Source organism: Aquila chrysaetos, chromosome 6 (genome assembly GCF_900496995.4).
Source record: "Aquila chrysaetos chrysaetos chromosome 6, bAquChr1.4, whole genome shotgun sequence".
Lineage (NCBI taxonomy): Eukaryota > Metazoa > Chordata > Aves > Accipitriformes > Accipitridae > Aquila > Aquila chrysaetos.
In genome coordinates this window covers 18,634,643-18,656,716 of record NC_044009.1, presented here as the reverse complement: position 1 = coordinate 18,656,716, position 22,074 = coordinate 18,634,643, and the positions used below count along the sequence as shown (strand labels likewise).

Sequence of the window (22,074 nt, the reverse complement as noted above, 5' to 3'; positions counted from 1 at the left end):
GGTTAACTCCTGTCTCCAAAAAAGTCATTCCTGTCTTTGTTCAGGCAAGCTGGGTAACAAGTCTGAATGAATCAGCTAGCCTTCCTAATCCATCTGAAAAAGATTATAACAATGAAAATGTTGCCAGTTTCAGGCAAAAACCATCAAACTGTAAAATGAAATTTCAAAGTTTCCGTTCTCTATTATGCTTTTGAACTAATCCAGAGTTAATGTGGTTGTTGAGCTCTATTATGTGGTCGACCTTATTTAAATGTCACGCATGGAAAATAGTATTTTGATATAAAAATAGTCTTATCACAAAAAATCCCAGAAAAAAATCCACTATTTTACAGCATTACTGTGTACAACTGTACAAAATGCAGGTTTTCTCTTCTCCCCTAGTACCCACAGAATAACAACCAGCAAATCTCATTTACTCACTGACAACCTGTTTAAAGCCAGGTTGGTTTGTTTGTTTGAGAAATACAGTGATTTGGACTGGGCTGAACTGACAAAGAATGTAACAGCAGTGCAGATGACTCATGCACTGGAAATGGTTGAAAATGCTCTTTTTAATTGATTTTGGACCTCTCACTATGGAAACAGCTGGTTATTCCACTGTGAAACCCACGCTGATTAGAGGGCTTTCTCCTCTGGCTATCTGCATGGCTATACATTGGCACTCCAGTAAAAGAGACAAGGTTTGTTCTAACAATTTTTGAATGCTCCAAAACCTTCTGTTGATTTCTTGCAGTTCTTGATCGGCTCACAGGATCTGATTCTGATACCCCTACCCCCAGAACTATGCACACACTACTCACTTTGGAGTTACTCATGAAGCAAGATACTATGCAGTCTAAATATTGAGAAGACAGAGTATCTTCAGCTCACTTAGGGCAAACAACAAATAAGCATGTTCCCTGGCATCTGCAGGAAACCATACTCAGATGGAAAACACTTGAGACTCATTCAGAAGGTAGCAGTGACATGGACAAAGACACAAGCAGGAATTGAATTGCCCACCTAATTAAAAGCAACTGTCTAAGAATAGCTTATACATTCACTGTTATTTTCAGGAAAGGAAACTGGATGCAATTCTGGATACATCCATTTATACAGACTATAACAACACACGTTCTTACTAAGTAGGAGATACTGCTACTATGCAGCTGTTGACAAAATACTGCAAAACCAGAAATGCTCATGGCAGCAAGAGAAGCTGATCGGTTAGCCATTTTACCCAATTTGGGGAAAAAAAGCACAGGTTCTTTATTATAAGCAATATTTTCTATTTTCAGAAAGTATCCTTGAGTGATATGCCAACCTTTTTTTTAACTTCTTATAAAAATAAAATGTTAGAAGTAGCCAGAGCTCACCATGCTAATTAGGGACCACATGGTAATTTATATTACAAAAACATCTAGCATGGCCATTGACCTTTTCCATTGTTTCCATCTTCACCTTCCCGACAGTATTTTGTAATGAGCATTAAATATGCCAGTCTAGCGGTAAAATTGAAGTCCAACACCTTTTAAAACAAGCTATTAGTCAGAAAAAGTAATTTGTAAGTAGGAAAAGAAATATTAAAGAAGTTGACAGTTTTTCCCCAAGATAAACTGAGAAGCACAAATATGCCCTACTGTTTCAGTGGGGCCTCAAGAACGTTAATGGAAACTGATTTTGGGCCATTTTTATTTGAGGTTAAAATATATATCTACAAATACTACTAATACCCTTCCATTCCCCAAACCATGACAGCCTAAAAAATACATTTGCAGTGGAACAACTTTCCTTGCATCTTGTTTTACATCCAATTCTTTTTAAGAGAAAGAAAGAGAACTTACCAGTTTAATATCAATATTTGTGGCACTGGCATCCAAGGAATTTTCTATCAGCTCCTTCACCACACTGACAACTGATGTAATCACCTGAGAACTTGAAAGGAGACGAATAGTCTCTGCCGACAGCTGTTTCATAGTGCAATGAGATTCAGAGAAACTGCACAGAAAGATAACAGAAGAAGAATGTAAAAGACACATTACAAATACACATTTCTAAGTAAATGTTTCATAGCAACTTTTAAATGTAGGCGAAACATAACACTACGGCTGACGAGTAAAATTTCAAGATACAGAAGGACCCCGCTTCCTCTGCAGTCAGTGGGAGTTTGACTTGTGGAAGAAACAGAACACAGGTCTAGACTAGAAAACACTAATTTAAGTAGATTAAATTTCTAATAAAAAACTTCAAGAATTCAGAGATATACTGAGCAAAACAGTGTATTATCTCACACTTATATCGTCATCTCCTTTAAATTACTATAACATGTGGTTGTGATCTTGCAATGACAACAGAGTAGACAGACCAGATGGTAATGCAGAGTGCTAGTCAGAAATGTCTTCAGCTAGGATATTTACCCAGCATCAAGTCTAATTCCAGCACTGATGCAAAAAAAAAAACCCTAAACACCCAACATTTTGGGGTTCTTTTTGTGGTTTTTTGTTTTTTGTTTGTTTTTTTTTTTAACAAACTCCTCACATCATTTTTCCCTGCCTACATTTAAAATTTCTGAGCTCAACACTGCTGTGCTGTGTGTATGATTCATCAAAGAAATACAACCTGAAGGTAACCGTTTTGGAGTTGGGAAAGAAGTGGGGAGGAAGCACAGTGGTGCTGAGGCAGAAGTCATATTCAATGCCAACGTGATCTACTGGCAGTAATGAAAAACAAAACAAAACCAAAAAATTCTGAATTACAACCTTGTCTTCCTGATCTGACTTACTGTGTGCCCTCAGGCAGGTCAGTTTATTTCTGCGTCTCTGTATCTTCCACTTGAATATGGAGATGCCTCATACTATAAGCCAATGGAGATTTTTTTTTTTTTAATCACTGAAAAACTTTAAAAGGGTTATAAAATTCCTGCTGCATTATAGAGACAGTCTACCATGAAGAGACTGTAAGTGGATCTGTAAATTTTTGCATGCCTTTCTGTTTAAGTACCCAAGTACTGTAGACACAATTAACCAATCTCCAGGAAAAATCTGTCAATCCTTGTAGCCAGACGCAAAGAACTCAACAACAGTTTTTCACGCATATGAGAAAGGAAGGAAAAAGAGCATTGCTAGACAGCTCTTTGCACCTCAAGAATGGTCCAAGGCTTGGGTTTCTTCTCTCCACAGTGGCAGTCTTTACTGGGTTACGTTATGTAATGTTATTTACATTGAAAGGCAAACAATCCCGGCAGTCCTGCCTTCCCCATTGATTCAGTCCAAGCTATCTGCTGGAGAACACAGATCACACACTCAGCATCTGTCCCAAGGATATGAGCACGTGTGGAGGAATGGAGCAAACCCAGATTTCCTCCTGACAAGAGTCAGGACACAGCAAGGGACTATGGCCACCACCCCAGGGCAACACTATCCTGCAGGGTATATGCAGTTGATACAACAATTACAGGACACTTCTCTGCCATGATATCCTTCTAAAGACTGCCAGTCTTTAAACATAAAAGACAAAGCAAAAACATGGTTACTTGGGGGGGAAAAAAAAAAGGTACAGTGTTTTGAAGAGAAAGCAGCATTAATTCTAAGAACAGCAACAGAGGTTTTCTCTTTATACTTGTTATTTACTCCCAAAGGGAGTTTGCCTTTCAGATGTGATAAAAAGATCTGACAAATCAGTTTTCCACCAAACAAACTGGAAAAGAAGAGGAGCACAGGAAGACATGTATTGTTGAAGATAAACCAATATTAATCATGTACACGCATTCAGGAAGGCAGGTTTCCTCACGCGTTATACAGGACTCCCATGTCAAGTGCTTCATGATTTACTAGTGACAAGTGCCAGATCAGAGCTGAGTATCTTCATCAAAAGACACTAATCAAGACAAGGGAGGGTCTTAAAACAGAAACGTTGCAGAACCCAAAGACAAATTTTCTACAAGGTGTGACTGATGCAGGCGGTTTGGGAGAGGAACTAGCTCCCGGTGTGCCCTCCCTTTCCCTGGACCCAAACCAGCCCACGCAGGACCGCCAGCTGCTCGCTGGATAGCGGAGGGAGGACGCGCATGGCCATACAGCCTCGCTGGCCACATCTCTGGGGCACCTGCTGGGAGGGAGGGACCTCTGGTACTTGCTACCTATGGAAATGCATCCAGCCCCTGATTACTTTTAGCTAAAGATAGGTATTTCAGCTCAAGCCACGTTGCTACTATAACTCCTCACCGACCAAATGTATTACAGTCCATGCTCCGTGGGAAGGCCAGTATTTTCTGTGTTTGAGCACCATCACCGATGCAATCCTTTGACCCCTCTGAACGAAGTCAGACACCCCAGTAACAGGGGCCCTCTGAACAGCTGTAACACTGCACGCCATCAGGCAAACTGCGAACAAAAGCTCCTTAAACTTCATAGTTGCGGCCTCACAGACTTCTGGAGCAGCACCCAAACCCCACTCCAACAGCCACCTTTTTCAGGAGTCCACCAGCACACGTACTCAGGTAATTCTTCAGTTTACGAGAAGAAAAACAAAAAAAGGGGGGGGGGGGGGGAAGCTGCAGATAGAACCTGCGGACGGTCACCCTCGAGCTTCCCTAAAACCGCACGAACAGCCCCCAGTCCCCGGTTCAGCTTTTCGTCAAGAAAAGCTCGGGGTGCCGCGCCAACAGCAGCGTCGCCGCGCCACTCGCCGAGGGGAGGGGAGAGCAGCAGCCGCCGCCGCGAGGGACGCGCGGCTCCCGCCCCGGCCAGCGGGCCTCGCTCCTCAGCAGGACCTGGCCCCGCACAGGGGGACGCCGCGCCGGGCCCAGGCCCAGGCCCAGGCCCAGGCCCAGGCCCGGGCCCGGGCCCAGGCCCAGGCCTACCGCGCAGCCCGGGACGGCTGCGGTTCCCGCCGCGGTGCCGCCAGCTGCCCGGGGGAAGCAGCGTCCCCGCCCCGGCCGGGGCCTCGGGGGAGGCGGCGGCGTTTCCCGCAGCAGGCGGGCGGCAGGCGGGCAGCTGCCCCGCGCCGCCCCTGGCCCCTCCGCCCTTCCCGGGCGCCCGCCCCCCGCAGGGCCCCGGGGCTGCGCTACCTGCGCGTCCGCGGCGCTGCCGCCGCCGCCGCCGCCACCGCTGCCTCTCCCGCTCCCGTGGGCGGTGCGAGCGGCCCGGCCCGGCCCGGCCCGGCCCGGCCCGGCCCCTCCCCTCGCCTCGCCTCGCCTCGCCAGCAGCCCTGCCCACGGGGCGGCCGGCGGGCTCTACCTGCAGCCGGCGGCCCGCGCTCCGCTCCCGCTCCTCGGCGGCTGCGGTCGGTGGCTCTTGGGCCGGCGGGTCTGCGTAAAGGTGGGGCTGCGCCCGGGAGGCGGAGGACGGGACGGCGGGCTGGGCCGCCGCTACCGCCTGCGCGCCGGTGCTTGCGAGCAGGCCCTGGGGCGCTCGGCGGCTGCTGGCGGGCCGGGCCGGGCCGGGCCCTGAGGCGAGCGGCGGGGCCCGGCGGGCCGGGGCGGCGGGAGGGCGGTCCGCCGGGGAGCCCGCACGGTGCGCGGCCGGGAAGGGAGGTGGCTCTGCGGGGAGGCCCCGGCTCCTGTGAGGGGGGCGACCTGCGCGCCGGGTGTGCGGGCACGGCGTCCCGCTGCTCTCGAGCGGCTGGGCTCCTGGCGAGGAGAGAGGGAAGGCAGGGGTACAGCGAGCTGGGAGAAGGTCCCCATCGGATTAGAGGAGAAACATGGGGAAAAAAATAGGAAGGGAGGGTAGCTTCTCTCAAGATGCGTGTCTAGGGACTGGCTCACCGGCGGTGCTGCATCCCGGGGAGTGAGGAAGAGTCTCGCTTCAGCCGTTTCGGGAAACGTGTTCCCTGCACGTACACGTTTGGAAATACTTTGCAACAAGTATTGGTTAAAATCGGCATCGCTCCCGTTCAGTTTCAGCTTCTTCGCACCTATTTTGATTCTACAGCCTACTGTTAATACCGCAAGATAGTTGGGTATTACAGTGCTCTACAGCACCAAGCAAGTATAAGAAACAAAATTCCTCCCGAAAGCAAGCTATTCTTGCCGGTTAAACCGTGCTTTTGTAGACTGATTCAGAAGGAAGTTAAAAAGTCTCCATCCCAGTCCCATAAATGAATATAAATAGTCTCACAGATCACATGAGTATAAAGTACACAATGGGTTTTTTTAATTATCATTACAAATTTTAGTACAACAGGACTAGAGTGTCGCTTCCAGTAACTTCTGTCAATCTCCTGAAGAAATCAGTGTTATGAAATTGTTCTGTGTATGTCTGTCACTTAGAAAACTTTTGAACCCGTTGGCTAATTTCAGCCAGATTTGAAAGATTGAAATGTCTTTCTGAAAACTAACAGATGGGGAGAGGAGGAAAATCTGAAATCTGCACTCTGCTGCAAAAAAACCCAGGCATAAATTAGTCCCTGTTCGTTCTTTCTAGCAGTAGGTGGCTGGGCAATTGGTATACACAGAATTCTTCGCTAGCCGTTACGTGAACAAGAAACAAGAGGAAAATTGTGGAAAAGAACTGCAGATGTTGTCGTGGATGGAGAAAAGAATTTAGAGGACAACAGTTACAAAGCTTGGTTACTTACAGGTTTGCAACTTCAGCTTCTAACAGCACAGCTTACTATTTTTTTTAAATATCCCTTCTGTAGCAGGCCTGTGGGTTTTCTTTGTTTGGGCTTTTTTTAAACGAACAGTTCCTAACAGCCCCTTTGTACTGACTTCTCTATAAACCATACTTCGAAAATCTTGAGGTACACCTTGGCTTACCTTGGCTTACTGTGTTCCTTGCAGACCTGCTTATTTAAAACAGCCTTTTCCCAAATTTGAAAATTGCATATGTTAAGTACTTCTCTGTAACAGTAGTCTCAATCTTCAAACAGATCTGTTTTATAGGGGAAAAATGAACGTAGGAGTTGCCCACAGTGAGGTAAATCCAAACACGCGGGTGATGAACAGTCGTGGAATGTGGCTGACATATGCGCTCGGAGTCGGCATGCTGCACATTGTCTTGCTCAGCATTCCTTTCTTTAGTGTCCCTGTTGCCTGGACTTTAACAAATGTGATTCACAACCTGGTAAGTACCCTCTCTTGTAACAAAATTTTAAAACTTGTTCATACGTATTTATTTTCAGTAGCAGGAGAAGAGAAAAATAGCTAGGCTGTATGGATAATGAAATCCAGCTAGCCAAAACACCACCTCTGCTTGGCTTATCCACTATTAAATGAGTTGGCTGTTTTTGGGAGGAGGAGTGATATGTGATCACTTTGGGTTTAAGCACAAAAGACCTGAAATACTCCTTACATAGTTCATGTGTTCTTTTAAAAGGCATTTAATTAAGCTAGAATCTTGCAAACATAAAATCATCATGCCAACTGACTTTTACAGTGGTTTTTATATTACTAGAGAGCTGTGCTGAATCCATAAAAATATATTACATTTTTAATTCTTGGATATTATCTGCTAATGTTTCTACATAAATCTGTTAGTATCCCAAAATGTTTAATTTCAGCACTTTACCTGTTTCTGTGGACAGAAACATTTGTGTTCTTTTTCTTCTTGCTTTGATTTCTGGTCAAGCTAGATAAATTTTAGCTTAGAATGACTTCAGCATACAACTTTGTCACTACACATGACATAAGAAAAATCTTACTTCAAAGCAGTGGGAAAAACTGGACTACCTTGACCCATGCCCTGAAACCATTTGTTATTCAGTGGGTTGTGATTTGCGTGTTGACTTTTGTATGCAGAAGGATTTGGAAACTGAAGACCTTAACAATCTTTCTGCCTCCTCTCCCCAGGATGCTATGATTTTTGTTGTAATCGTTTAAAGTAATGCAAGTATGTGTACTGGTCCTGCCAAGCTTAGAGAAAAGAGGGCCATAATCCAGCAATGTACATCATACTTGAGGTTTGCTAACTCAGCTTTCTAAGATTAACAGCAAATAGTCTTGAGAAGAAGATAGCCTCTTCCTTATTTAGGAAAATGATAGTTCACTTTAAAGACTGAGGTTGGATAATAGCCTCTTTAATCCTGTTAAAAAAAAATCTTTTTAATTCGAGCTTTTTATTTTTGTAGATAGGTTTAAAACTAATAGTGGGATTGTAAGCATCATAAAAGCATTTTGTACGTTATCTTGGACAGCATCAGACGTGCCTGACTTTGGAAGATGTTGGCAGAGACAAGTATTACTGAATATTTCCCAAATGCCTTACCAAATTCATTGCAAATAGCTATAATGACAACAGGGATGAGAGCATGCGCTGGCAAGTAGTTTACTAGTGAAACACTAGAAGATGAGTATAAACTGCAGTTTTGGATATTTCAGCATTTAAATGGTACTTTTTTGGAAACAAATCCTTGAATGGTTTGACAAACAAAAAAATCTTGGATTTCCACTAATGGAAAACTCTTAGCTGACCTTGAAAGCATTTTTGGTGGTCCTTTCTGCAAATACCAGTGCGAAATAAAATATATAGTAAGCATTTGGATCTGTCCTAAAAGTGCCTTTTTGGTTAAGTTATTAAAACTGAGACGCTGCAAACATCTTGAATTGAAGAATTAATTAAGCAAATTAATTCTCTCAGGTTAATAGGCCTCCGGTCAGGGGGCTGTTCCAAAAAAAAGTATAAGACGACGTGAAGTGACTTGCTCAAATTTCACCTCCTTTATAAGAATTTGGAAGAAATGTGATTTTTCTGCATAAAGCTTTCTATAACAATTTCTGTATGTGCATAAGAACCTGAAAGAAAGAAAAGGAAGTCTTTGATATCTTCTGATAGAGACTCTTGATTGGAGTTTCTGTGCTCTCTTTGATAGAAAGCAAATGTGTGTTACAACTGGAAGAGGGCAGGCAGTCCTATCTGAAATCAACGGGCCTGAATTGATCTTTCAGAACAGGCCAGACATGGCATGCTCCCATCAAACAGAAACAATCACAAAGAAAGTCCAGTGTGGTGAAGGACAGCAGCAAAGAGATGGACAGATGGTGTTCAACAGATTGCTGATAGTCAGCTTCTAAGTATTTGAAGCTGCTGGGGGGCTGAGAAAGCTTTCAAAAGTTCTTGTGATATTGCCAGTATTCACAGATAGATTTTTGCTTTGTGCAGACTCTACCTCATAACTTAATTAACACTGTGTCAGGAAAGTGGTAACATAAATCGGCAGCCCTAAACTTGTTATAGTGCTTGTTAAAATTCTGTTGACTTCATGCAATTTTTGCCATCTAACGTGGAAGGCAGTGGATCGGATGTCACATAGACTTTGGCTTTAATTCTGACTGTGCCACTGACTGCACAACCTTGGGCAAAATCAAAATCTTGTCTCTTCCTTCGTCTTCGATAATTTGTCATTACAAGCTAGCAGCTCTTCTGGGTGAGGATTCATTTACTCTCTTTTTTTTACAGTGCATTGAACAATGTAACAGTTGTTAAAAAATACAGCTAAAAGTGCCACTGTATTCACTTTTTATTTTCCCCAGGGAATGTATGTGTTTTTGCATGCAGTAAAGGGAACTCCTTTTGAAACACCTGATCAGGGGAAAGCTAGGCTACTAACACACTGGGAACAACTGGACTATGGAGTACAGTTTACATCTTCAAGAAAATTCTTCACAATCTCTCCTATAATTCTGTGAGTTCAAAACTGTATTATGGTTTAATTGAATCACAAACCCATGACTTTAAAAGCTGCAACAAAATGGGTTGCAATTTACATTCTAAAAGCATTTTCTTTCTTTTTTTTGCTTGTTTGTTTCTACATCACAGAGGTAGGGAGTACGTATTTACAGGCCATATAATCAACAATCTTTCTTCCTGCAGCTTTTGACACTCCAGTTCACATACTGAAGTCGAAGTTTGTAAACAGTTATTAATGGGGCAGGTTTTAAAGATTAGAAAAGTTGTGAGGAAAACTTACTATTAACTCTTGAAGTTCTTTAAGAGATTGTGAAGTCATAAATACTGAAAATCTAAACTATTTGCCTTTAGCACATGACAGCATTTATTAACCATTTTGCAACTTGTGAGTTAGGAGGAGTGTGGCAGTCCTCACTGAGTGGGGTCCAGGATTTTGCGTGTTGGTTTTGCTTTGTACGGATTGTCTTCTGTTTACACTAGTTACGTAAATAGGTTAGAAATTCTACACCGCCTGTCTCTGTTGACCAAAGTATGGTTGTGTAACTAAAGGAAATCAGATACATATTTAATACCAAACTCTAAAAAGGCTTTCTGTTTTTCCCTAAAGGACGTTGTCCACTTGCATGGCAGGGGGCGAAGGGAAGATCCGGCATTGGGTTTAGAACATTGGTTCACAAAGGATAGAAACTGAAAATATATATATAACTCCTCAAAAAAAAATCCTCTTTCTTCAAAGATTGCTTCCCACTTTCCAGTGGGAATTTTGTATTCATAACACTTGTGTATGGTTCTCTTCATGCACTAGTAATGCGTAAGTAGTTGAGCACACGTCTCCGTTTTGCTGGGAAAAAACCAAACAATCTGATAGCCTCATTTCTGTGACTAGTTTTTGCAAGGAACAAGATGAAATTATTGGCTCAAAGCGTAAAGAAGTTGGTAGTGAATTGGATTTTCTGAGGCACGTTTCCTTATTGTTGCAGTTGAACAGGTTGTGGACTAGCTTAAAAGAAAAATGTGCTGGAAACATCTGCCAGACGGGAAGCATTTTAAAATCACACCAATCACAGATGTGCTCAGCATAAATTATTTTTGCACTGAAAAATGTCAAATGCTTTGTCACTGAGCTTGCTAGCATAGCAGAACTGCGAGTGTTTTGGTAACAGATCTTACACTATTTAAAACCTCTATCATAAATCAGGCTTGTAGCTGCAGAAGTCAGAGAACTTGAAGGGCAGGGAGAATGTTGGAGGCAAATACTAGCTGAGAGTTGCTTTTTAGCACCTTGAGAAGTATGGGAAGAAAAGACTTGGTCCGTGATTTTGCTGCAGATATTCTAGAACCTCAGGTGAGAGATTTAATACAGGAATAGATCGGTTGTTACCCAGTAAAATATTACTGATTACTAAAGCACTTTTTTCAACTGTGCTTTGTTTGTTTATTTTTTAGACCAGGGTGTTATCAGCTAAGCTTGCTCCCTTTTCTCCCGCAGGTACTTCCTGGCGAGTTTCTACACAAAGTATGATCCAACACACTTTATCCTCAACACCACCTCTCTCCTGACCGTGCTTATCCCCAAGCTGCCACAGTTGCATGGCGTTCGAATCTTTGGCATCAATAAATATTAAGCAGAAGGTTTGATGCTGACCACCCCGACATGGCTACTGCTGCTCCCCAGGTGAAGAAAATGAGTAGTCCACTGTGCCATGTATCTAATCGTATTCAATGAGGGATGCTTTTACATCTGAGATACAGTTCCTACTTCCTGCAGCAGCATCTGAGATGAAAGTTGAATTTATAAGATGTCTTGAAATACTTAAATGTGAATTGGAAACCTCTATAAGAAAGATTTCCATGAAGAACTGGGCAGGCCCAGCTCTAAAGCATAATCCCCGCTAAGACTGTATATATGCCTGGCTGATGCAAGTGACTTGTAAAGAAGGTGCGAGTAACAGCTGAAACGGGGAGCAGTGTTTCACAAATACCCAGCCAACCATAATGCAAATGGTAACTTTACATATAAATCCAGGGTCCTTGATGCCAAGGACTGGTGAGGCCGCATTCTTAGGTTAAGTGAAAGTAGCTAGTTTCTGCTGTGTGGATTGTAGGTGGTTGTGCTTGTTATTGCATTGTAAAAGTTTGTCTCACAGTAAATACTGTGACAGCTAGCATAAACTGATGGTGTAATTCATGCCTTATCTGTTCTTGTGATTTTTTTTTTTGTCACAAAGACCGAAGAAAGTCCTTAACTGTCAGCTCAGGGGATTTCTACATCAACTTGATAGCTCAGTTTATGTATGCTTTTACAAGTTGCCACTGTTGTGTTTATTTCATTTTGCTCACCAGAATACTGACTTTTCTATGTGTAAAAGGGACAACCTGAAAAATTGAAATTTCTTTTAAGGTGTGGATTTTTTACTGTTTTCTCTGATACTTGGCTGATGGGTTATTTTTCAGTAGTTGAGAGGCCTGTAATGATGGGGGAAAGGGTTGCTGCTGTTGTAGGAGAAACAGCTCCATTACAGAGCAAGTGTCAGAACACAAAAGAGAAGGTCTGTATAGGTCGTAATTATAGAATAGAAGCTGGGCTAGAAGTAGGTGAATAGGCAAATCACATGGACTAACTGTATGCTTTTGCAGAAAAAGGTGTGGATAATTTGCATGTCTTGGAAATGTGGAGGAATACTGTGTTTTAGGTGTACTGTGTAGTACGGAGCGATCTTGTATATTACCGGGTCTGGAACTAGAGGGAGGGAGGTACATCTAGAGCTCTGAGCACTTATTTCTCTGTCTTGGAAAAAGGTTTAATTTTGAAGTCTGCCAGCCAAAACCGGCTCAGATTTAACAGAAGACTCCATTTAAGACTTGATTTACACTTTGGTTGCAGCGACAGCTAGTGAGCTGGGAAAAAAAAATAAAAAGGCAAAGCAAAAAAAAAAAAAAAAAAGCCCACAGTGGCATACTTCTTTTCTTGCTAAGAGAATTTTCTGGCTGTTTGCTTTCTTGATAAAGATGTTGTTGAAAAGAAAAAAAGGTAATGAGTTACGATTTCTTTTTTTAGCACTGGGAAGTAATTCTTTATTTGTGCAGAACGTGGTTAACTGGTTGATTTTCACATCACGACGGCCACGCGGCTGCGCTAGCCCTTTGAAAATCCCGGTCCCGCGTCCAGGTGACCAGGACTTCAAGGCACGGTCGGAATGTCGCGACACGGGGCGGGGGGCGCCTCGGGCAGCGCCGGGCCCCCGGCGGACGGGGCAGGGCTGCCTTGGGGCGGCTGGGCGAAGCTCCCGACCTGCGGAACCGAAATCACTCGCCCTCGGACGGCCGCCTTTGCTTCTCGCCCTTCCAGGGCGGCAGGGCCTCCCTTACGGCCGGGCCGCTCGCCCCGCTCCGCGCCTGCGCCGGCCCCGGGGGAGCCGCGCCCCGTGACCCGCCGGCGGGCGGGAGAGCGCCGCTGCCTGAGCCGGGCCGGCGCCGCCCCGGGGTAGGAAGGCAGGCAGGCAGGCGGGCGGGCGGGCGAGCCCCAGGCCCAGCCCCGGCTGGCAGCGTCCGCCGGCAAAAGGCGGGGGGGGCGCGGGGGGCGTGAGGTGGCGATAAATCGCGGCCGGAGGGTAGGGCGAGTGCCGCAGCCGGGGCGCGCCTTCCGGCTGTGCCCGCCGCCCGCGCGGCCGGGCCGGTAGGGGAGGGAGGCGAGCCTCCGGCCGTGGAACGGCAAAGAGGCCGCGGCCGGGCAAAGCCCCGAAGAGCGGGGCGGCGAGGGGCTAGCCCACGCCGCGGTTCCGCTGCGGGTGAGGGGTCTGCTTTGTGGTTTGTGTCGCTCCCTGGGGACTGCGGGAAGCGCCGGCCGCACGCGGCGAGCAGCGGCGGGGGTGAAGAGCTCTCCTGAAGCACCGTCAAGGTGAAGCAAAGACGTTCGCCCCCGACTCTTAAATGACCTTTTTTTTCCTTAGGGTCTTAAATTTATCCGCTGTGGTCATTCGTAACTTTAAAAGTAACGCCGCCTCCTCAGAAAATCGGACTAGAGCGCGTGTTTGAAAACCCTCCTGTAATAATAAACCGCACAGTTCTTTTCCAGACATAACCACCAGGTAGCTTTTTAACAATGAACAGCGTTGCCAAAAGCCTTTTGAAATCCGTTAAACACGGCCGAGCAGCGTGGCTGAGAAGCAGCTCTGCTCGCTCTGGAAAACAGCATCTTCGGAAACTAGTTCTGGGAATAGAGACGAGCTGTGACGACACCGGCGCTGCCGTGGTGGACGATGCCGGCAATGTTCTGGGAGAAGCGCTGCACTGTCAGAAGGAAGTCCATTTACAGTAAGAATATACTTCTCCCAGGGCTTTCACCTTAATAACGATTTTATTGTTATTCTTACTTGTACTATCATCCATATAAAAGTCTTCTCTGGAAAACTCGGTAAGAAGTGGGTAGGCGTAAAACCTATCCCTTGGGCCACAACACGTTCTGCTTGAGATATTCCTAAGGGTGGGGGAAGAAATGCTGTGCATTTAACAAGTTTCCTCCAGTTATTTTCTTTCAAAAAGAGACAGATTACTGACCTAGCTTGAATTAAAAGATGAAATCATTAGTACTGTTAAAACCACCAAATGTCTCAATTTTATTTTAATCAAATATAGGCATCGGTGGCTAAGTACGTGAACTGACAAGTGGGGGCTTGTGGATATTAAGTTACAGATGCCGTTTTGGAACAGCGTTGAGGTACATTTAAAAGGTACATGTACCAAAAAAGGGCAAGTTACATCCTTTTCTGACCTCCCAGTGACAATTATGCTCTCTTCAGTGCATAGATGCCCTTTATGCTAAGCAAGGCATTTGAGAATGTACTAAGGAAACAGGCAGGACACAGCAAAGTTAAGAGGTGTTTGAAATCTGTTTTTATGCCATTCTATCTGTTATGAAATACAAATGTATTATAATTCTTTGCTTTTGCTAGAGCAGGTGGAATAATTCCTGTGGTGGCACAGCAACTTCACAGAGAAAACATCGAGCAAGTAGTAGAAGAAGCGCTTAGTGTCAGTGGAGTTTCTGTACATGAACTTGCAGCTATTGCAACTACAGTAAAACCAGGACTTGCACTAAGCCTGGAAGTGGGGCTGCAGTACAGCTTGAACTTGGTGAACAAGTACCAGAAGCCGTTCATACCCATTCATCACATGGAGGCTCACGCACTGACCGTCAGACTAACACATCATGTGGAATTTCCCTTCTTAGTTCTTTTACTCTCTGGAGGCCACTGCATCTTGGCAGTAGCACAGGGAGTTTCAGATTTCCTTCTGCTTGGACAGTCCATAGATATAGCACCAGGTGACATGCTGGATAAGGTAATACTTCCTTACATCAGTGAATCTAGTTTTTTCTTCTTTTTATTGCAGTTATACTACATAATGGTGGTAGTATCATCTGCCTGAGGACAGTAATACAGTGCAATATGAGCTTTACTTAACTTTTTTTTTTTCTATTTTGAAATACCATAGATGTAAGACACAAGAGGCTGTTAAAAATCTATGTATAGCATCAGCTGTAACATATATAAATTAATTATATTTTCAGCAAACGGACAACATAACCAAAACTGACATTGGAAGTTTCATTGACACCTGTTATACAAACGAGCTGTATGAATTAGAGAAGATTGATAGTGGTATTTTAAAGGATACTGTCAGGTTTAAAACAATACATGTTAAAACATTTCTTACCAGGTTTTTTGTGGTAAGAAAAGTCTGGTTTGGCTTTCAGAATCTAAGTTTTCTGGGTCACCAAGTAAAATCTGTAAAATTGGTCACTTACTGTTTTGTACAATACAGTGATGCAGTTACAGGAGGTATTAATTTAGGTCTCTATTCTGAGTCTTGTTTATTTTCTCTTTAGGTAGCAAGAAGACTCTCTTTAAGAAAGCACCCAGAATGCCACAGCATGGCTGGGGGGAAGGCGATAGAGCACTTGGCTCAAACTGGAGACTGGCAACAACACACGTTCAGACTTCCCATGCAACAGTATCGTAACTGTGATTTTTCTTTTTCTGGACTTCAGAACCTTGCCAATAAAGCCATTATACAAAAAGAAAAAGAAGAAGGTATTTTTAAGCAAAGTCAGATACAAACCATGTTTTTGATGACCTATACTCAGGAAAACCCATTTGATCATACATTTTCACAGGTATTCAAGAAGGCGAGATCCTATCCTGTGTTAAGGATATTGCTGCTGCCGTACAGCATGCAGTGGCTGTTCATATTATCCAGCGGACATATCGAGCCATGCTGTTCTGCATAAAAAATAGCATATTATCATCAAAAAATGCAACTTTGGTGCGTATACATTTTTTTTTCCTTTTTGTATTTGACTGTATAACATCATTTGAAGATGCAGATGCCTTGTTGTACTTTTTCCCTTAACAGGTGAGGAAGATGTCAGTATGTATTACATTGTTAAAATACCAGGGTTAAAGTAATAGTCATGTAAATATTTACAATGAAGTCTTTCATAGTTTGGTTTTAAGCTAGAAGAGATTTTCTTCCTGTCTAATCTGACCTTCCATAACAATTCAGGCCACATAATTTGACCTAGTGCTCCCCAATGCTTGACAGCTGTTGTAATTATAACATGCTTTTATTCAGGCATCTCTTTTAGCGTAATAAGTTCGCTTATCATATTCTTTTCTGGTATGTTTTCATCTTAAAAGTATGTTTTAATCTTAAAATGCTTTATTGTGGTCTTCAGAACTTCATCTGATAACCTTTTTTTAAGTAAGACGTTAGTTGAGTGTGACTTGTCAGTACTTTTGAGTTAATGCTTTTTTCTTTTTGAAACTGCTGTCAGGTTGTATCAGGAGGAGTTGCAAGTAATCAGTATATCCGAAAAGGTCTACAGACTTTGGCAGATGCAAATGATTTTGCTTTTCTGTGTCCTCCACCAAGACTGTGCACTGATAATGGTGTTATGATTGCATGGTAAGAGTTGTCTCTTTGCATGTGTTTCTATAATGTTCTTTAAAAGCTGACACTGGAGTCAAGAACTTCTGTTTATGGTGACTGAACCACATACACATATTCAGATAGTTATGACGTATGTTTTATATAATTGCTTTCTTCCTTAGGAATGGCGTTGAAAGGTTACGTGCAGGACTTGGTGTTCTACATAGTACTGATGGCATCCGCTATGAACCAAAGTAAGTGACTTGATTCATTCACAGCCCATTCCTTCACTCATTCACTATGGTCAATGAAAGTGGAAGGAGGTGTAGACTAAAAAGCGTAGCAGAAGCTGATGAGGAGTGTCTTTGCAGTGCACATAAGCTTTAAAAGTTACCAGCACTTCCTTTTCAATGTAGTTCTGAAATATAAATGATTGTGTCTGACACTTATGGTGTTTTTGGCTCAGAAACTTAAATTACTGTACATCATAACAGTTCTATTTATTTTCCTATTACCATTGTGGTATGGGAAAACTGGAGCAAGTTAAGCTGTAATACACTCCCTTTAGCTTGTCAGTAACTGTAGACATAGGTCAAAATGCTCCCAAGTCAAACTGTGGGTTCATAATGAGCAATCACTGTAAAAAAAGAATTTGACATACATACAGGGTTTTTTACTGATAATACTGATTTTTTTTTTTTTTTTTTTTTTTTTTTAATGACTTCTTAGGTAAGGCTTGTTCTACAGATTTAAGTAGATCCTAGGCTTAAGGCCAAACAAAATTCTAGTATTTCAAAAGTACCAGCTGGTCTTAAACTTGAAATGTTTTTCATGTTTTTCCCCTTTCCATTTCCAGGAAAACAGACTTGGAAGGTCTCAGGACGAAAAAAAAAAAATTATAATTTTCACATGAAAAACTATAAAGTACTCTTCTGCAAAAATATCTTGCTTTATATAATCTCAGTGAATAAAATACTGAATTTTATTTGCTGTAGACTATACATTCTTCAAGATTATCACAGAAGGAGATATGTGTGAATCTCTATTGTGTCCTGCATTCATCAGTGAGATGTAAAATGAATTATCAACTAAAATCAGAATCTAAATAAAATCACATCCCCAAAAGCTGGCTTTAAAATCAGAGCTGTGTTTCCTGAGTTTGGAATGGCTACAAATGCAACCATTTCCTCATTGTAAAGGTGTTTCTAGGTACAGCTTCAGATGGACCATTTTAATGGTCACACATTCTAACAGTGCAGGGAATCTGTAAAAATACTGTGACTCCCATGCTCATTGTAAAAAAGGTCTGTGAATTTGCACATGTGTGTGATACAGCAATAATGTTATTTATTTTTAACAAATAAATAATTTTATTATTTTCTAGAGCTCCCCTTGGAATTGATATTTCAAAAAGAGTTGAAGAAGATTCCATCAAGGTGCCAAAACTTAAAAAAGATATGATGGTTAGCATCTTAAAAAGTAACTTAGTAAAGTAAATGCAACTATAAATTGTTCAATAAAAACTGTTTCAATGGTGTTACATTTACTGACAGTACTTAGTTTACAAGTTTTGAAAATCACCTCAGAGAAATAAATGCTGTGTCGTACCACCAAAATGATTCCAGTTACTGTTCCACAACTGTCTTAAGAGTTCTAGGTATTAGAACAATAAAAAAAAATTAGAAGTGCACTTTCTAATAAATATAAACTTATGCAAATGAAAATATCTCCATTGTTTACACTTTATAACTTATTATAAATATAGCAACCCGGTTATATATGCCATATTATAATTTAACAATATAAATCATATAAGGTTTAGAATTTACAGTACATGTTAGAAAAAATTCATACCTTCCATGCTTGAAAAGTTACAGAAAGTAAACACAAGAGAGCACAGATTTTCAAGATCTCAATGTGTTAGCTGTGCCAGTACAACTGAATTTCAACAGTACCTAGTTTTCTGCTGCTCATGTGAGAAGCCTATTCTTACTTATACAAAATTAAAATTTTGGGGTATAGGGCTAGTGCCTTTTAATTTTCTCCTTTTTTTTTATAAGCAGGTCAATAAAGTCAATCACAGTGTAAGCGTGCTATTAAGATGCAAATTCTGAGTTTTTATGTGAATAATGGGTTATTTGACCTTGCCTTTTGATAATTAGACATTATTATTCATTGCAGTGGTATTTACTGGAATAAACACTTCAAGTATTAAGTACCTCTGATAGGAGTTTTCTAGTTCATAATGCATATGTTTAAAATTGCCTCCATTTAAATACAAACAAGTAATTGGGATTTGTGGGACAGTTATAAGCAGACAGGTAAGTTGCCTGCTTTTTAAATTTTTTTCAACTCAAGGCCAAGATGTAACAAATTAACAAGGTACATGCATTATTTTTTCTCCCAGTAAATTTTTGGAAGAACCTTAAGATCCCTCATTGAACAGAAAGCATTGGAAGAGTACATAGTATTTACATTTTGTTACGTAGTATTTCTGGAGTCTCATTTTCAAGGGATTTCAACTACAAGTAATTTATCTTCTGGTAAAGTAATTTGTATCATTAAGTAGTTTTATCTTCTTGGTAAAGTAATATATCATTTAATAAATTTAACTATCACATTTCATAGGCCCTATCCAGCAGTATGTTTATACATCTGGCTGACTGATTCCAACATAGGTGAAAGACTGGAATTTGTGAATATAACAGCGAGCAAAACCTTTTTCCCTCCGTATCATAACTGATCTGTCTGTTATCCCAGTTTTTAGTGCTGGTCCTACCTTCCTTGGGACCAACAAGCCAGTCAGTCTTGCTGCTCAGAAGTGTCTCCCTGCTTCCAAACTTTCTGAACACAGAGGAGGAAGAAATCCCTATATAGCTGTGTTCTGAGATGATAGAGTAAATGCTAATAAAATCCAATACATATATCCCCTCAGGGATACAGCCTTATGAACTGGAGGTAGAGTGGTTCTGGTATATCCCAGGCCTCCCAAAACTACTGTTGTTTGGACCAGAGAGCTTGATTCTAACACCACAGAAACTTTCTTGTGTGATACTACACACAAGTTAATGGGTCACTATTATGTTTATCTCAATTAAGTGAGAGTTTATAGAGCAAAAATGATTTTTTTTTTAAATTGAAAAAAATACTTAAAAGCTCTTCCAAAACAAGAAAATGGGAACAATGCCCCAAGTAATTCTATTAAAGACTTTTTGAAATATTTAAATGGAGATGTCTTGTAACAAGGGATTAGAAATGCTATCATGACAATGTCCTGGCCGATGTCAGTAAATCAAATAGATTATACCGTTGGTTCAAAATCTGTGCTCAGTGAGTAGTTACTAATGGCCTTTTGATGAACTGTGATTATGGAGCACACAAGGTCTTGAAAGGTTTGCTTCAATGTCTCATTCTGTACATTTTTTTTAAACTGGTTGAAAATTGAAAGCACAAAAAGAAGTGCTGAAATTGCAGCTTATACTGTTTTGAAAGGAACTGCTAACACTTATGAACACCTACTTCAAAATACAAGGATCTTTGGTTTAAAAAAAAAATAAAATAAAATTCAGTAGACTAGTACACTTAAAGACAAACAAATACAGTACACCAACTAGGAATAATGAGATAGATTTGTAGGACTGTAATGGAATCAAATCTAATATGAATCAACAATACAGTGCTAAGAGAGTCTTTATTTATACTTGGTCTTTATTATAGGAATAACACATAAGAGAAAAATACAGGGCTGGGTTTTTCTGCTGCAGTCACAGGCTAACTAAAACAATGAAGGTGATAATACTGAAGAACTCTCAGTCTATTAAAATGTGTCATAAAACCAGTGTTCAGTTGCTCTTCATTGCAGGAAGGATTAAAGTATTTACCTTAATTTGCAGAAAATGCTTAAAAAACTATTAGGAAAAGCTTTCTATTTTAAGGAAGGGAAGTAATAGAGTATGTTACCTATTGAAACAGGTTCCTCAATCACTGCATGTTACGTATTAAAATAACTTAGACTGCTCTGCAAATACTTCATTCTTCACTCAACAAGGCTATAAACTAGATGACTTCTGGAGATGCCTTGCAGCCCCACACTGCTATAATGTACACAATATATACACCTTATCCTCACTGCATGTTAACCTTCTGGATATTAGTAAAACCCATAGAATGTAATAATTTTATATCACTTCAGGAGTCATTTTCTTTTTAAAGTATATTCAGTAACCATAACAGTCACACAACTGGTAAGATTTTAAACCTAAAAATAATTTAATCTTGAAATTCTGTCTTCATGAAATACATTTGAGTAAGTTTTAGAGTAGTTAGTACAATGGAAAACTTTTACTTGGAATTTAACATATCTATAGCAAGACGAGCAGTTTTCTTACATGAACTAATAAAACCGCTGCCTCCTATAGGACATTTTAAGTTTTACAGCACTCAAATAAGGGAATTAAAAAACGTCCCACCAGTGTCTCTGCTTGTTTACAGTTTAAACTTTGGTTTTATAATGCTTTTGTAAGGATATTTTCTCATGCTTGAATTTAAAGCATCAAAACCCCCAAGTGTTTGTTTTGATGAACAATGATGTTTTTCATTTGTTTCTACAGAACTTTCATTTCATTATTTGCAGAAAAAGTAACTGCATTATACAAAATAAATGGTTGCATAATACGTAGCCAGCAAGAAGCTTGTATGTTGCCAGCAACAGTACTGTATGTACAGAACTTTAACTAGTATTTGATAGTAAGTGTCATTTAATTTGTTTAAAAAAAAAAAATCAAACTGGAATCAAAATACATTTTCTTAAGCTACAAGAATCTTTATTATTTTCAAACCTTCACAGTATACTGAACAATTTCAGTTAAGTAAATGCCAATCTGAAATCAGAAAGGACCTGTATTATTTTAAAGACTATACTATGGTATCTGTATTACTGTGCACATCCCTTACCTCTTACCATCAAATTCCGTCACTGCAATGGGATAATGTTCTCTACCTGGCATATCCATGTCAAAAAACTGAGCTTTATATAGCCTGATGCACAACAGGCGATCTATGAGAAAACAGTTACTAAATCAGCCATAAGGATTGTTTACATCAACACCTAACTGCTTACATGAGTAAAATGACCAAGAGAATTGCAGCTTCAGAAGCCTTACCAATGATCGGCAAACGTGGAAGCTGAAGTACAATTTTGATTTCATGTTTAATAGTGCTTTGCCTCTTTATACAGACCATTTGCACGCATCACAGCAAATTAAACCAATGTCTAATGAGAAGCATCCCTCAGGGAATAGTTTAAACCTTCTCAGGTGAATCTGTTTTGATCATTCTTCAGACTGCTATTGTGCCATCCAGAAATGCCACCTAAAGGCTATGCTGCTTTTAGGGCAATGCTGCCCTTACAATTAAGGTATCTTGTGCCAGCTTGTACAGTTCAGTATTAGCAACAAATATTCTTACAGCATAGTCACTTGAGAATTAAGTACTGAACTCTGTATTGGCCTGGTCTATAAGAACTACGTAGACAATCAAG

The 22,074-nt window shown here is 41.2% G+C and overlaps 3 protein-coding genes across 11 annotated transcripts in view; 2 read left to right on the top strand and 1 right to left on the bottom strand.

Moving 5' to 3' along the window:
- PMS1 (PMS1 homolog 1, mismatch repair system component) overlaps positions 1 to 5,276 on the bottom strand; it is a 48,384-nt gene extending 43,108 nt beyond the window's left edge. For 2 of the 4 annotated variants that reach the window (XM_030019089.2, XM_030019090.1), the window contains exons 1-2: positions 5,048 to 5,126; positions 1,824 to 1,977 (exon numbers count right to left, since the gene is read on the bottom strand). In XM_030019089.2, coding sequence (XP_029874949.1) covers positions 1,824 to 1,955 — 132 coding nt within the window. In that variant the 5' untranslated portion in view covers positions 1,956 to 1,977; positions 5,048 to 5,126. Of the gene's footprint in view, positions 1 to 1,823; positions 1,978 to 5,047; positions 5,129 to 5,216 lie in introns of those variants that run through there. The other 2 variants (XM_030019088.2, XM_041124026.1) reach the window with 2 other exon arrangements.
- ORMDL1 (ORMDL sphingolipid biosynthesis regulator 1) lies at positions 5,183 to 12,507 on the top strand. Of its 4 annotated transcripts, none has more exons than XM_030019097.2 (5): positions 5,183 to 5,297; positions 6,405 to 6,557; positions 6,863 to 7,043; positions 9,449 to 9,600; positions 11,095 to 12,507. In XM_030019097.2, exons 3-5 carry the CDS (start codon positions 6,870 to 6,872, stop codon positions 11,228 to 11,230), a joined length of 462 nt encoding a protein of 153 aa, XP_029874957.1. In that variant the 5' UTR covers positions 5,183 to 5,297; positions 6,405 to 6,557; positions 6,863 to 6,869; the 3' UTR covers positions 11,231 to 12,507. The 4 variants fall into 4 exon arrangements, with proteins under 4 accessions (XP_029874957.1, XP_029874956.1, XP_029874959.1 ...); XM_030019096.2 differs by having other exon boundaries at positions 6,850 to 7,043; XM_030019099.2 differs by having other exon boundaries at positions 5,184 to 5,297; positions 6,402 to 6,557.
- A 518-nt stretch (positions 12,508 to 13,025) lies between these two features.
- Positions 13,026 to 18,259, top strand: OSGEPL1 (O-sialoglycoprotein endopeptidase like 1). 3 transcript variants are annotated; one of them, XM_030019093.2, is made up of 8 exons: positions 13,026 to 13,089; positions 13,670 to 13,919; positions 14,558 to 14,945; positions 15,493 to 15,697; positions 15,781 to 15,929; positions 16,441 to 16,571; positions 16,718 to 16,789; positions 17,920 to 18,259. In XM_030019093.2, exons 2-8 carry the CDS (start codon positions 13,708 to 13,710, stop codon positions 18,029 to 18,031), a joined length of 1,269 nt encoding a protein of 422 aa, XP_029874953.1. In that variant the 5' UTR covers positions 13,026 to 13,089; positions 13,670 to 13,707; the 3' UTR covers positions 18,032 to 18,259. The 3 variants fall into 3 exon arrangements, with proteins under 3 accessions (XP_029874953.1, XP_029874952.1, XP_029874955.1); XM_030019092.1 differs by lacking the exon at positions 13,026 to 13,089 and having other exon boundaries at positions 13,225 to 13,919; XM_030019095.2 differs by lacking the exon at positions 13,026 to 13,089 and having other exon boundaries at positions 13,226 to 13,919; positions 14,563 to 14,945.
- The last annotated feature ends 3,815 nt before the right edge of the window (positions 18,260 to 22,074 follow it).

Bases quoted from the DNA above. Each gene is read 5' to 3' on its own strand.
- ORMDL1 (XM_030019097.2), top strand. From the start codon at position 6,870: ATGAACGTAGGAGTTGCCCACAGTGAGGTAAATCCAAACACGCGGGTG. The intron at 7,044-9,448 runs GTAAGTACCCTC...TATTTTCCCCAG, and splicing joins CAAATGTGATTCACAACCTG to GGAATGTATGTGTTTTTGCA. The intron at 9,601-11,094 runs GTGAGTTCAAAA...TTTCTCCCGCAG, and splicing joins ACAATCTCTCCTATAATTCT to GTACTTCCTGGCGAGTTTCT.
- OSGEPL1 (XM_030019093.2), top strand. From the start codon at position 13,708: ATGAACAGCGTTGCCAAAAGCCTTTTGAAATCCGTTAAACACGGCCGA. The intron at 14,946-15,492 runs GTAATACTTCCT...TTTTCTCTTTAG, and splicing joins CAGGTGACATGCTGGATAAG to GTAGCAAGAAGACTCTCTTT. The intron at 16,572-16,717 runs GTAAGAGTTGTC...TTTCTTCCTTAG, and splicing joins AATGGTGTTATGATTGCATG to GAATGGCGTTGAAAGGTTAC.